The sequence below is a fragment of the Triticum urartu genome, chromosome 4A (genome assembly GCF_056163025.1).
Source record: "Triticum urartu cultivar PI428250 chromosome 4A, HENAU_Tu73, whole genome shotgun sequence".
NCBI lineage: Eukaryota > Viridiplantae > Streptophyta > Magnoliopsida > Poales > Poaceae > Triticum > Triticum urartu.
Window position 1 is genome coordinate 119,340,989 of NC_141876.1, and position 15,718 is coordinate 119,356,706.

General features: G+C 41.2%; 1 protein-coding gene across 1 annotated transcript; it reads left to right on the plus strand.

Moving 5' to 3' along the window:
* Positions 1-6,076: 6,076 nt before the first annotated feature.
* On the plus strand, positions 6,077-8,864 carry LOC147975048 (uncharacterized). Its single transcript, XM_087519596.1, has 9 exons — positions 6,077-6,509; positions 6,604-6,790; positions 7,088-7,221; positions 7,354-7,466; positions 7,573-7,693; positions 7,780-8,094; positions 8,261-8,340; positions 8,454-8,503; positions 8,642-8,864. Exons 1-9 carry the CDS (start codon positions 6,108-6,110, stop codon positions 8,773-8,775), a joined length of 1,536 nt encoding a protein of 511 aa, XP_087375722.1. The 5' UTR covers positions 6,077-6,107; the 3' UTR covers positions 8,776-8,864.
* The last annotated feature ends 6,854 nt before the right edge of the window (positions 8,865-15,718 follow it).

Sequence of the window (15,718 nt, forward strand, 5' to 3'; positions counted from 1 at the left end):
ATTTTTTAAGTTACGAACATTCATGAACTCTTTTATAAGTGAATATTTTTTGAGTTCACAATTTTTTTAAAAAATTGTGTACATGTTTTTTGGAACTCGTCAACAAGTTTTTTTTGCATACACGAACATTTCTTGAAATTCGGGAACAACTTTTGAAATTCAGAAATAGTTTTGTTTGTGACAGACATTTTTTGAATTCATGAATATTGTTTTGAATTAGGGAACATTTTAAAAAATAGAAACAGTTTATTAGACACGAATTTTTATTTTTGAATCGTGAACAATTTTCAAATCAATGAAGTTTTTTTAAAAAACACCCATGAAAATTTTATAAATTCACTAGTTTTTTTAAAAGACATGGGCATACATATAATAAATAGTGCTTCCCCATTTAAATGAGAATCACCCACTTGGACTATTGGCTAGCTCGCGTAGCGCTGTGATAGAGCTTGCGGGTTCGAATCCCTTCTGCTCGGTGCCCTTTTATTTCTTGGCCCACTGACATATTTTTTTTCTTTTATTTCTCTTTGGCCCACTGACATATGAGCCCCATACAAATGTGGCCTAAGCTGACACCTGTCACCTACAGAAAATATGAGATACGTATGCAACGTATAGAGACAGGACGGGCGCTTCAACTTCAGGGACCGTATTGATCACATATTTTCATGTATCAGGACCATATTGAAGCACTTTGCAATCTCGAGGACCAAATTAGACGTCGCCGGCAACTATAAAAATTATAGATGCAATTATCTCAAAAGTAGCTTTTTCTAAGGCAACTACTGGCTGGTTTCAAGATGTGCCCTAAGTTGACACCTGTCACCTATAGAAAATACGAGATACGTATGCAACATATAAAGTCAGGACAGGCGTTTCAATCTCAGGGACCGTATTAATCACGTATTTTCATGTATCGGGACCATATTGAAGCACTTTGCAACCTCGAGGACCAAGTTAAACGTCGCCGACGACTATAAAAACTATAGATGTAATTATCTCAAAAGTAGCTTTTTCTAAGGCAATTACTGGCTGGTTTCAAGTACTGGCCTAAGCTGACACCTGTCACCTACAGAAAATACGAGATACATATGCAACGTATAGAGCCAGGACTGGCGTTTCAACCTCAGAGACCGTATTAATCACGTATTTTCATGTATCGGGACCATATTGGAGCATTTTGCAATCTCGAGGACCAAGTTGGATGTCGCTAATGACTATAAAAACTATAGATGCAATTATCTCAAAAGTAGCTTTTTCTAAGACAAGTACTAGCTGGTTTCCAGTGCGATCTCATATGGCCCAGGAAAAAAACGCCTTCACGGGCCGCAGAAAATAAATTACATCTCGAGCATTGACCTTTCTACATGGCAAATTAAGGTGCTCAACTAAAAAAATAAAAATATATAGAAAAGTAAAACTGTCACCCTCTAGATAGAAAATGCCATGAACAAAAAAATACACATAAATTTATAAAATGCCATGATCTAAAAATATAAAAATTATCATGCTACTTTATAAAACTGCAATACTCTAGATAAAACAACGTCTAGAGCCAGGACTGGTGTTTCAATCTCAGGGACCGTATTGATCACGTATTTTCATGTACCGAGACCATATTGGAGCGTTTTGCAACCTCGAAGACCAAGTTGAACGTCGCCAACGACTATGAGGACTATAGATGCAATTATCTCAAAAATGCTCCCCTCATATGTTTGCTCTAGCTTTTTTTAAGGCAAGTACTGGCTGGTTTCCTGTGCGATCTCATATGCCTAGAAAAAAACACCTTCACGGGCAGCAGAAAACAAATTACATCTCGAGCATCGACCTTTCTACATGGAAAATTAATGTGCTCAACTAAAAAACAAAAATATATAGAAAATTAAAATTGTCACCCTCTAGATAGAAAATGCCATGAACAAAAAGTACACATAAATTTATAAAATGCCATGATCTAAAAATATAAAAATTATCATGCTACTTTATAAAACTGCAATACTCTAGATAAAACAAAATTTATCTGTATAAGCCCCAATAAAAATTGCCATGCCATTAAAAATAAAATGTCATCCTCTCCATAATATAAAACTGACATGCCTTTAAAAATAAAATATGTCATTCTCTCAACAATAAATTTCCATCCCTATCAATAATAAAAATTCCATGTTATTAATAATAAAATTTTCATGTAAAAACAAACATGACTTTTGAAAATTAAATTAATGTTTAAATTTGCCATGTGACATAGTCCCAAAAATTATAAAAACTACCCTGTTAATTATTTTAGAGAAAAAGACATGTTACTAATTGTTAAAATTTCATGCTCTTAATAATAAAACTACCATCCTCTTTTTAATAAAAATGTCATTTTATTAATTATTAAAATGTCATACTATTAATAAAAAACTGCCATCCTCTTATTACTAAAAATGTCATGCTATTAGTTATTAATATGTGATGCTCTTAACAATAAAACTGTCATCCTCTTATTAATAAAAGTGACATGTTATTAATTAGTAAAATTACATGCTCTTAATAATAAAAACTGCCGTGTAGGAAAATAAAAATGCTATGTCTTGGAAGATAAAAAATGACAATAAAAAAGGAAATTGTCATTCTATGTATAATAAAAATACACATGGCAAGTTGGGGTGGGGGCTCTAAAAAGTAGGGATCTTTTCTTTCAAAAATGGAAAAATCGAGAATTTTAGAGTTTTCTGAAACAAAAAAAAAACAAATTCACAACAAAGTAACTTAAATAAATAAAAGGTGTTCTAGCGAAAATTGTTCACAAACACCTCTCTAGCCCAATAGGGGAGTGCAGGTGGCTACCCCTCTAGCAGGGCACAAGTTTTTGATTCCCCGCCTATAGCCGGATTTATTTATTCAGTTTTACTAAGTTTCAGTCGACTGAGACTTTGTTATGCCTCTGTTGATATTATATTCCCTAGATGTTCCATGGAGATTTATACAATTTTTTTCTTCTGATTTTTCTTTTTTTGTCTTATATACTACATTACTTAACTGAGATTTGATTAAATCTCAGTCAACTAAGACCTAGTCATATCCTTATTTACTTTTTGAATAAAAAAAAGGCGTTTGTCAGGAGAGCATGAGCAGTTACAGCGAACTCTTTCGGATAGCTGATGAGGCGTTGGATTTCCGGATTTCGTCCGCAAGAACGTTTCCAGATATCTATCTCTAATAATAAAGTATGGATTGACTCCATGAGTTCACCGTCACAATACGCTTTTTTTTCATGAATTTACGCTTTTAGTTTTTTTCTGTAACACATCTATATTTATTTACCATATTCAAAGTGGAACTAATCTATCTGTATATATCCCGGCTGCATTGTTGTTTTCCCCCGTCGATCCGGGAGCCCCTTGCCGCCCCGCCGCCTTCGTGCTCGACCTGGCCACCGGCTGCCGCGCCGCCGGACCTCCACGCCTCGCACCCCTCTCCCTGCTCTCCCTCTTCTCCGTTTCCTTCCCCTCTGTTTCTCTCTCACACACAAGGACTGCCTCTCACTTCTTCTACAGGAGCAGCCATGGCCAACGACTAACGCCGCCTCGCCCGGATCAGGCCGGAATCGACCTCCTGCAGCCGGATCCGCGCCATCCCGACCTCGCCGGCCTTCCTCCCCGTCTTCATCGCGATCCATCACCGGGCTCGAAGATAATCCCATTATATAGCAGCAACCGCTGCCGCCGCCAGCAGCAGCAGCAGCAACAGGCGCGGCCGAGATCGGCGGAGACGAGGGAGCATGCACGCGCTCCCCGACTCACCCCATCTGCGCGCATGTTCGCCATCGCAGGCGCCGGCGGCTACCGCGCCCCGGAGGTGCTGGACACATGGCAGCCCACGCTGAAGGCGGACGTCTACTCCCTAGGAGTGCTCCTACTAGAGCTCCTTACCTGCAAGTCCCCGACACACGCATCCATGCAGGACGATGTCGGCGGCGTGCTCGACCTGCCGCACGTCGTTGGTATAGTCGGTGGTGCGCGAGGAGTGGATGGCTGAGGTGTTTGACGTGGAGCTCGTGCGTCTGGGCGCCATCACCGATGAGGAGATGGCTGCGCTGCTGCAGGCACCCGTAGAGCTATGGGCATAGAGGCAGCAACTCGAAACTCCATGGTTTGCACACAGCAGCACAACGCCACGGTCTGCATGCGGCATGACCAACTCCACTCAGATTAAAATTATGTAGCTGTATACGATCCTCCCTTTTGTTCGGGTTTCCATGATTTTTTCAGTTGAATTCAGTTGCAGATTCATTCAACTCATCTCCATTCCACACACAGAAAGGCTCTGATTTTTATTTTTCTCTGCAAATTGTAACCATTTTTCATATCACACTAAGCAGGCACCACTTGTCAAATTTAGTAGAGTCTGTACATTGGGTCGTTGAGTATGACAGCTGAGCGGCCTCTGCTGATATGAAAATTCTTCCAGAATCTGGTAAGAAATTTTCATAGGACATATATTCAGCTCCTGAGAAGTACTTAAACATCAAAGGATTGCATACTTTATATGTAAATATCTTACTCAGAAAAGTAGATCATGGAAGAGTCATCTATACAGTCATTTTGAAGATTATGTTACCCAAATTACAACTCACATTAGAAAAGAAAAACTGAACATCTGCAGCGTTCTTCCTGAGATTGCAAAAGAAAATTAAAACAACATGCATGCTGGTGTCCTGCAATTAGTAAGTCATATCTAGAAAACCCAAAGTAAAACTAACATATGTCAAATGACCCATATTTAGGGTGGTTTTACGAGAGAGAGTATCATGTATGGTTCACACAGACTCCAGATGTGGCACCTCTTGGAAAATTCCATTGTATGAATGAGGATCCTACATTACCTTTGATCCGAACCTTTGGTACACAATTTTAAAGGTTTCATCATAATAAAAACTGACAGTCTTTATACAGTAATCTGAACATTTTGTGGGTTGCCGGACAACTTTGTTCTCCAGTATAGGTGGCGTATGTTTGTGCAAAATGATCATGTAAGGACATCTGGTAACTTTATTCTTTTGTGAAGGTTGATTTACTTGATGGAGAAAACTTACATTTCCTCTAAACAAGTGAACATGACATGTGTGATGTTCAGAAAAAGGAGCTTTCGTGTGTTGGCTGGCAGCCCTAATGAACTTTAGACATGTATCCGAGGTTTCGTTGGATGTAAACCAGTACGGTCAATAATTTGAGTTTTAGCTTTCTACCAAAAAAATAGAACTTAACTACCGGTACCTTCAGATTTAGAATATTCCTCTGCTTTGGGACAGATGGTGGTTATTTGTAGTGATTGGGATAAACTCTGCACATCGACTACACGTGAATTTACCAATCTGATTAAATGAGTGGAGGTTCACAAAGTGCACATGTATAAACCTTTCATCCATCACCTTAGTGACATGTAATAATTTTATAAAGGTTACAATGATGCACCATTTAGAAATAGCAGTTATTAAACTCTCAAAGAATATGCTGCAAAGTGGAAGGCACCGATCGAATTTCTCAGGACATTCATCCCTCTCCACCCACAACGCTCTTATCATCTGCTAAATGGACCAAAATGATGTTTGGAATTGCTTGCTGCTGCAATTGTTATTCTAGGTTGGTTTGTTTGCTGCTACTATTACTTAAGATTATTGATATTGCTAATTTTTCTGGTTCAGAAACATAAATTTACTCGGAGTAATACCGGTCCCATGTCATGAGCTCATGCGCAATTCTCAAATAATCCATCTTTTTTCTCATGAGCGTCCATTGTCCCACGACACAGTTTCTCATGATTAATGTTTTCTCCCGTTGCAACACACGGGCATTTGTGCTAGTGACTCCTAAACACAATGTCAGGAAACATTGTATACGACTATAGCCGCGTTGTCACGTCCACGTTATATACATATTACTGATGTTAAAAAAAAAGCCCTAGTCTCACGGTAGCTGGCTGGGTTATAGCTGAGTTTGTTGGAAATTAGTTACTCTTTGCATGATTGTGATACTATTGTTAATCGATCCATAGATCGAGATATATATGCGGCTCCATCTGAAAAACTGTTCCACAAATCCCATCCCTGCCGAACTTCGATCATGGAGCGAAACATCATCGTCCTCCTATCCCTTCTTCTCTGCCTCCTCCTCTCGTGCCATGTATCCGCAGTCGGCGCCACCGCCAAGCGGCGGCACTCGTCGCCGCTGTTGCGTCCCCATCGTGTGATCACAGCGGAGACGGCGCCGGCCACGACGGTGCCGGCGATGGTGCAGTACGAAACGCGGTACCACACACAGCGGCTGGACCACTTCAACGCGGCGCCGGCGAGCTACCGCACGTTCCCGCAGCGCTACCTGGTGAACGGCACGTACTGGGGCGGCAAGACGGCGCCGGTGTTCGTGTATGCCGGTAACGAGGGCAACATCGAGCTCTTCACCAACAACACCGGCTTCATGTGGGAGCTCGCGCCACGCTTCCGCGCCATGCTCGTCTTCATCGAGGTAAATCCGTCGACGTCGATGATCTTTTTGGGAGTATAAGATTGGGATGCTGCGTCCGCGTGCGTGATTCTTGATGTGTCTGCAATGCATGCAGCATCGGTACTACGGGCGATCGGTACCGTTCGGGAGCGAGGAGGCAGCATTCAGGAACACGAGCACGGCGGGGTACCTGACGACGACGCAGGCTGTCGCCGACTTCGCCACGCTCGTGCAAAGCCTCAAGGCCAACCTCAGCGCACCGACCGCCCCCGTCGTCGTCTTTGGCGGCTCCTACGGCGGCAGTAAGTACTAATTGATCACCTCCATTCACCAAGTACTGTGCATGTGCATGTGCATGCATGACCCTAAAACCTCAAGGATATCTTAGTTTGTTATTTTTTCGAACGGAAAGGATTTTAGCTTGTTACTTGACCGTTATTTTCGCAAAGATCTTTTTTTTTCTTTAGTTGTTGTACCCCAAAAATATTCGATCGCATCCATAGGACGAAAAAAAGTGGTTGCAGTGTCAAAGATCGCCTCATGAATTTTTTTACAAAATTGCACGTGCATTCGTGGCACTGAACTGTATGGATGAACAGTGCTGGCAGCGTGGATGAGGATGAAGTACCCGCACGTGGTTATTGGGGCCGTCGCTTCGTCGGCACCAATCCTCAGCTTCTACGGCATGGCCGACCCCTACGCCTTCTACGACATCATCTCCAACGATTTCAAGGTGCCTTTGCATGATTATGGCACCTGCAACTCATAAGTTCAGGATCGATATATTTACATACGCTGACTCTAGGAGCGCTCATTTGGTATTCCGTTAGTAACATTATATACATGATCATTATGCCTGTGTTAGAGCGAGAGCAAGAATTGCCACGACGTACTCATGAACTCGTGGAAGGAGCTGGACAAGGCGCTCTCCAATGACGCCGGCCGGGCGCAGCTCAACAGTACGTTCAAAATGTGCCGGTACGTGCTGCAAACATGCTCACCTAGAGACGATGACCATCGCTAGTTCCTTCGATCGTTCGATTGATGAATCTATCTGTACATATATACACACGCATGCCCGCAGAGGTAGTACAGTGGAGGCGATACCCGACTTGCTCGACACCGCCATCGTCTACTCCGCCATGACGGACTACCCGACGGAGTCCGGCTTCCTCACCCCCCTCCCGGCCTATCCCGTCAAAGAGGTTCGTAGTTATATATCTCTCACTTCAACTTTTCATGCCGTACGTTTTGGATTGATTGATTGATTTATTTGGTCTTCCTCATTCAGATGTGCCGCGCGATCGACAACCCGAAGTCGGGCAAGGACACCTTCTCGAGGATCAAGGACGCCCTGGGGGTCTACTACAACTACACGGGCAACGCGCACTGCCTTGGCGACGCCACCGAGCATGACCCTTACGGCATGTTCGACGGCTGGGACTTTCAGGCGTGCACGGAGATGATCCTCATGAGCTACGGCGTCCGCAACGGCAGTGTCCTCCCGCCGGAGCCCTTCAACTTCACCGGGCTCCTCGACGGCTGCCGCGCCTCCACGGGCCTGCCGCCGCGGCCATACTGGATCGCCACAGAGTTCGGAGGATTCGTAAGTACTATTTGTTTTTTTGTTGTTGTGAGAATAACAGCTTGTCTTGGGCTGGGTTCTCTTCAAATTGGGCTCAATCAAGGCAGGTTTTGGGCTGAAAATACATGGGCCGGATTCAGTTACTACCTTTGTTTTTTTCCTTAAAAAACTACTTTTTTTGTTTCAGGATATTGCAAATGTTTTGAAGAGGTCAGCTAGCAACATCATCTTCTTCAATGGGCTCCGAGATCCATGGAGCAGTGGCGGGTAATTAAATTATTTAATATAGATATGTTTAGATGAATTTCGGTAACTGAATTTATCATAGTTGGTCCATGTTAAAGCCTTGACCATTTATATTTGTTGGACATATTGCGCAGCGTACTGAAGGACATCTCAAGAAGCATCGTTGCACTGGTTGAGCCAAAAGGTTTGTCATCTTACTACAAACTAATTTAAGTCTTCATTTTCTCATGGAGTGAACATAGTAGAAATTGTTTTTTTTACTTTTATCCTTTATCTTCAAATTGTTTTATCTTCTGCTAAGGCTGTTGGAAATGTTGGTCAGGTTCACACCACGTAGACTTGAGATTCTCCAGCAAGGACGACCCTGATTGGCTTAAGCAGGTGCGGGAAAAGGAGACGAGAATCATAGGGCATTGGCTCAATCAATACTACAAAGATGAAGCCATAAAGTCCTAGGTGTATGCATGCTTTGTGTAGGAAAGGAATATATGTTGTGTTCTCTCCTTTTTGTTCATTCTATTTGTTTTAGGTTATTATTAAGAACACAAAGCAATAACATATTTAGATCAGCTCTCCAAGCACATGTATCCCAGCTTATATTGGAATAACAAGATGAACTTACACATTGGTCACGATTCTGTGTATGTTTATGTCCCATGTGATGAGCTACGCACCAAAGAGATTGAAGTTCCGGTAAGGTCTCTTTAAAAATATGATATGAATTTTTTTATGACCAGCTGGACAACCAACTTGTGATTGATGATTAGGAGGCAGTGGTACCCTCGACCCACCAGGGATCAAACTCTAGGTTTGACAATCTGGTGTCTTGTAAAGATGGGATATTCTTTCAATCTGAAGCGGCATTGCCGACGATAGCGATGTGTCTGTCATGACTTTATCAATCTCACGACTCGCCGACTTAGTCTTTCTGAGGTGTTCATAGGGATATGTTGTTTGTTCAACGAGATGAGTTCAATTCCACCTATTTTCAGTTGAGCTTTATTAGAACAGATGCTAACACCGCTGTTCATTGTTGTGTGATAGGCAAGCCAAAGTAGATGTAGAAGTTTATGGTTAAACTACATCCCTCCCTTCCTTGGTGATGTACTTCAGCATGATTGCAAACCTATGGTTTAATCAATAAAGCCCTTTGAGTCGCAAAAAAAAGGTAAGGTGTGGGAGCGAGTCAGACGTGGGCAGCGGCCCAGGTAAGCGGTGATCTGGGAATGTTTTCACCGCTTTTGGGAAGTTTCCAACCAGGTTTTGTTTCTTTTCTCTATTCATTTGTTGGTTTTATGGAAGTGTTTGTGTTCTGTTTTTTCATTTCTCTGCCTCTTTCTTCTTTCTGTTTTTTTTAAATTGACGTCTTTTTGGATCCGTCAACATTTTTGGAATTCATATACTTTTTTTGAATTTGTGAGCATTTTTTGAATTCCTGAACCATTTTCTTAGATTTGTGAACAATTTTTGAAATTCACGAACACTTTTTAAAATCCTTGAAGAAAAATTTCAATTTGTAAAAAATTCTAGAATTTGTGAAAATTCATGAACTTTTTCTAAATTTGTGAACAATTATTGAAATCCATGATGTTTTTTTGTGTCCGGGAGCTATTTTGGAAATTCATGAAAATAAATTAAATTCGTGAACTGTTATGAATTGCCTTACAATTTTTTTAATCATCAATCAAATTTTAAAATTCAATAATATTTATTGAATTTATTAAAATTTTAAATTCATGAACAGATTTTGAATTTGTGAATATTTTGGAATTCAGGAGCAATTGTTTTATTCATAAAAATGAATTCATAAACTTTTAAGATTCATGTATTTTTTAAATTCATAAACTTCTTTAAAATCACGAGAATTTTCAAATTCTTGAAGAAAGCAGAAGAAAAATGTTCAATTGTGTTGTTGGTTTTATGGAAGTGTTTGTGTTCTGTTTTTTTTTTAATTTCTCTGCCTCTTTCTTCTTTCTATTTTTTTAATTGACGATTTTTTTTGGATCTGTGAACATTTTTGCAATTCATATACTTTTTTGAATTTGTGATTTTTAAATTTGTGAGCATTTTTTAAGTTCCCGAACCATTTTCTTATATTTGTGAACAATTTTTGAAATTCACGAACACTTTTTGAAATCCTTGAAGAAAATTTTTAATTTGTGAAAATTCATGAACTTTTTCTAAAATTGTGAACAATTATTGAAATCCATGATCTTTTTTGTGTTAGTGAGCTATTTTGGAAATTCATGAAAATAAATTAAATTCATGAACTGTTGTGAATTGCCTTACATTTTTTTATTCTCAATCAAAATTTAAAATACAATTATATTTATTAAATTTTTTATTTTTTTAAATTCACAAACAGATTTTGAATTTGTGAATATTTTGGAATTCAGGAGAAATCGTTTTATTCATAAACTTTTCAGATTCATGGATGTTTTTAATTCATAAACTTCTTTAAAATCACGAGAATTTTCAAATTCTTGAAGAAAGTAGAAGAAAAATGTTCAATTGTGTTTTTTTTGGGGGGGGGGGGGGAAGCACAAAAAGTGAATGAAGGTGACTGCAACAGCTAACGAGCGAGTGAGGCACCCTAACGGGCCAGCCCACCATGCTAGCGTTAAGAAATACCTGAAGGCGTGTCTACTTACACCAGTGCTAAGTTGACAAAGATATACATGACCAGGATCGTATGTTTGCATGGAATTCCGAGGACAATTGTATCAGACAGAGGAACCCAGTTTACCTCAAAGTTTTGGAATCAGTTGCATAAAACTCTGAGAGAGTCAATCAGATTCTGGAGGACATATTGAGAGCTTGTGCGCTAGATTATGAATCTAGTTGGGACGATAATTTGCCTTACGCAGAGTTCTCTTACAACAATAGTTACCAAGCCATCTTGAAGATGTCCCCTTTCGAAGTATTGTACGGAAGGAGGTGCAGAACACCGTTGTTGTGGGATGAAGTTGGAGACCGACAGTTGTTTAGACCAGATTTAATTAAAGAGTCTGAAGAGAAGGTTAAGCTGATTTGCGATAGACTCAAGGTAGCCCAGTCCAGACAAAAGAGCTACTAAACGCAAGGAGACAGTTTACGAAGTTGGAGACAGAGTGTATCTTCGTGTATCACCACTCCGAGGAGTTAAGCACTTTGGAGTTAAGGAAAAGTTAGCACCACGTTTTGTGGGACCATACAAAGTTTTGGAACATATGGGAGAAGTTGCTTACAAGTTGGAATTGTCCGAAGGATTGTTAGGAGTTCACGATGTGTTCCATGTTTCTCAGTTGAAGAAGTGCCACGCAGAGATGACTGATATCCCTCTGAGAGATACAGTGCCACTGGAAGCGATATAGTTGGATAACGATTTGACCTACGAGGAAAAGCCAGCCAAGGTTCTTGATTTTTCCAGCCGAGTTACACGCAGCAAATTATCAAGTTTTGCAAGGTTCAGTGGAGCCACCATACTGAAGATGAAGCCACCTGGAAACGCGAGAAAGACTAACGGAAAGATCACCCTCACCTATTTTCTAGCCAACCCGAATCTCGAGGGCAAGATTCATCTTAAGGGGGGTAGGTTTGTAACATCCCAAATTTTCAATTTGGAATGTTATACATTAGATCATCATTGCATATCATATTTTACTGCATTTTGGCTTGATCCTAGAAATTCTACGCAACTCAAGGACCTACAGAGAGAGTTGGGGATTTCGTTATTTTCATATTTGAGTTTTTCTCAAATTTTGAAAAGAGGATCGTTTGATTTTCATTATTTTATCTTCGAATATTTCTTTTATAAAAATAAAAGAGAGAGGATAAAATGACTTCCTCAAAATAAAGAAATATTGGAGATTTAATGTAAAATTCAAATAAGAGTTTTATTCGGATTTTTATCGCTATTTAATTTGAATTAGGAAAAAATACGCGTTTTCAAAAATTGCATTAGAGTCCCAAATAAATGTTCACCTTGTCCGGTAGATTTTTAGAGGACGGAGAAAATTTATTTCAGGATTTTTGGAGTCCGTTTAGTGTTTCTTTTATTTGTTTTCTTCACGGAATAATTAAAAAAAAGTTACCGACCTACCGGGCTGTGGGCGACCCGGACTCTGCCACCACCCCGGGGGCTTTATAAGCCGGGGCCCCCTGCCCCTCAGTCCACCCGCCAGCCCACCGCAGCCCGCGCCCCGCTGCCGAACCCTAGTGCCAGCCCCGCCGCCGCCCGACGCCGCCTGCCGCACCGCCGGAGCCGCCACCCGCCGCCGCCCGACCCCGCCGTCTTCTCACCGAACTTCGTCGGAGGTAGCCACCCGCCCCACCTCGGTTTTCGCGAGAAAAACGATCGGTTTTTTTCAAAACCCTAGATTCTGTTTTTTATTGTTAGATCGGTTTTTTTGGTTTAGTTATTTAGCGGACGTTCGTCTGGACTATCGTTTTAACGAACGGTTTTCACCGTTTAGCCGCAGATAGCGAACGTTCGTTCGTTAGCCTGTTCGTCAGTTTTTCTTTTTCTCGGATTATAGTGATTATTTTCGATCGCGATTTCTGATCCGATTTTTCGTTTTAGTTTATCTTTTTGCTTGTTTATCGAAATCAGGCGATTCAAGCGCCTAGAGTTTTGTCTCGAAGCCCTCTTTCTGTTTAACCAACTTAAAAAAGTTTTTGCTACTGTAAAATTTGACTTTAGTCCAGATTAGCAAACGAAGCTTGTTTTTTTCGCAGTTTGAGTTTCGTTGCTTCGTTTGATTTGATTCTTTTTGCAAACCGGATTTCTTAAGTTGAACTTTCTGGTTAGATCTTCTTATTTGAGTTTTACCTGTGCCCCTTGCTTGATTGCTTATTGTATGCTTGTTTGATTGCGATAGAGTACCCAGAGTGCGAAGCGTGCTACTACGAATCTCTAGGTTTCACGGATCATCAGCAAGGCAAGTAACACTTTGATCATATCTCTTTACTACCCAGTTTTATTGCATTAGATCAATCCTCAAACACTTGCATGGTTAGTATGTGAATAAATTGTGGGTTGGGAAGTAGATGAGGTAGAACCTATTCACCTGTTCATTATCAAACCATTGGGAGTTACTTCTACGTTATGCTTATATTGCCATGCTATGCTCGTAGACGTGGATTGGGTTTGAGAGTATCGATGACCGATGTGAGTTGTTAATTTAATGGTTAACTTAAGGTGGCAACTTTAATACACATCTGGGTGGATTGAGGCACCTGGGGAACCCAGTGATTGCTTGTATTTTTGGAAATCCTGGGGTACCGTGTGATTCTCCTATGGACTGCCACCGAGGCTCAAAGGGATCATAAGATTATTCATGCTGGAAACTTTCGTGTGCAGCCACATGCCAATATGGGCTCTGGCATAGTTGAGTAAGTTGTGGGAAATCTTTCCATGATGGACTAGCAGATGTAGGGGATTGTAGGTGTACATGTCTATCTATCGGTTAAGGGGACCTCTTCGGAAAGACCGTGTCTTGGTCATCCGTTTCTCAATCATCATGTAGTGCGAGAAATCCAACGGAGGAGATCGAGTCTTGTGGGGAAAAGTGCACAAACCTCTGCAGAGTGTACAAACTAATCATGGTTAGCCGTGTCCCCGGTTATGGACATCTTGTGTATCTAGTTCTTGGATTATCATGTGGATCTCATCACCCTTAAAATAATTTGATTGGGTTATTAATTACTTTTAATTGGGATTGAGAGGGGTTTTACCTTCTCAATGTTTTTCAACCAACTTTGTAGTTAAATAAAATATATTCCTTTGCAGTATGGAAAAATTGGCTTTTCACAAAACTTTAACCATACAACCTCCACCAGCCAAATATGCATGTAGTGATAGCATTATTCTGTTCATTACTCTCTTGTGTTACATTGCCGGCATATTCCATGTGCTGACCCGTTTCAGGCTGCAACATATCATGCTGCAGACTTTTCAGACGACGAGTAAGGAGCCTTAGGTCGTGGTCTTTCACTCAGTGATGCCGTTGGAGTTGATGGACTCACTTTATCTTCCAAGCCTTCCGTTGTTACCGTATTAGATGACCTTAAGCCATATTTATTGTAATAAGTTCTCTTTTGAGACATTCGATGTAATAAGTGTGTGATTGCTACTCTGTTATAAATCCGCAAGTACTGTGTATGTCAGCATTACTGATCCAGGGATGACACTGATGCACAGAGATCAGACTGTTTGAGGTCTGGTCGCTATAAGATGGTATCAGAGCACACGCTGACTGTAGGACATGACCACTAAGCTAAAGCCCTAGATCACTACTCTCTTCTCATTTCTGACTCCTCTCCATTTTCTACTCTTTAGGATGGCGGACGCAAGAAACAAGTTTGCACAACCAGATGAAGAAACACCCTTTGGACGACACTTGAAGGAAGTCACTAGGTACCTGAACATTGGCATATCAAGCTTCACCACGACTTACAACGCCACTTTACTAGAAGAGGAGCGCTGGATGATTCAAGTTCAAGTTCTAGGAAGGACATTTACGCCAGTCACTGAGCCCATAGAGTTTTCCTTTGATGCACCAACCTGGAGTCTAGGAAAGAGTATGGCAGCCCACATCACCATGGGACGCATTGGAGAAGTTTACCACAAGGACCTCAAGGATACTATCTACCATATTTGTGGGCGCCGAGATGAGCAATGGGAGATGATCAGCACCAGGAAGGATAGATCAATTGCTGCTTTCATCCAGGAGTAAACCAGCACATTCGTCGCCAGGAGAACTAGATGTGCGCATGCATGATAGATCGTAAGAAGGAGATAACAAGGATCACGGAGCTTGAAGAAGAACTCAAGGCAACTCGCGAAGATTATGAGGAGGAAATTGTCGTACTAGTGGAGAAGAATGACGACCTGACAAGGAAGCTAGGAGTATTCATGGGAGACCCCACGCCAGGAGGAGAAGATGACTGTTCCACTTGCCCGGAGAACTACATCATCATCGACGACACCGACTCGGACCCCGACAATAGCGATGATGACTATGTTGATGAAGCTAGAGCAGATATCATGGAGTCTTCGACTGATCAATATTTCTAGTCGACCACTATATCAGTAGTAGTATTCCACCATGTATATAGTATAGTCCGAGCACTTTTGTAACGATAGTTCTAGACCGATTGTTTGCCCTTGCTTGATTGATTGAGTGATATGTCTGTGATGGTCTCATGTGCATATGGGTAGTGTTTTCTCACTAGACCTCATTCTATTCTATTCTCTTCCCTCTAAACCCTCAGATGCCTCCGAGACGTGACCCCGGATTTACCTTTCCACCGGAGCTCACTCAGTTGATCCAGCAGCAGAATACCCTGATGCAGTTGTTAGTTCAGAACCAAGGCAACAACAACAACAACCCACCACCACCACCCCAAGTTGACAACT

Coding starts and splice junctions, on each gene's coding strand:
- LOC147975048 (XM_087519596.1), top strand. CDS start 6,108: ATGGAGCGAAACATCATCGTCCTCCTATCCCTTCTTCTCTGCCTCCTC. Junction 7,467..7,572: donor AGTACGTTCAAAATGTGCCG/GTACGTGCTGCA, acceptor GCATGCCCGCAG/AGGTAGTACAGTGGAGGCGA. Junction 7,694..7,779: donor CGGCCTATCCCGTCAAAGAG/GTTCGTAGTTAT, acceptor TTCCTCATTCAG/ATGTGCCGCGCGATCGACAA.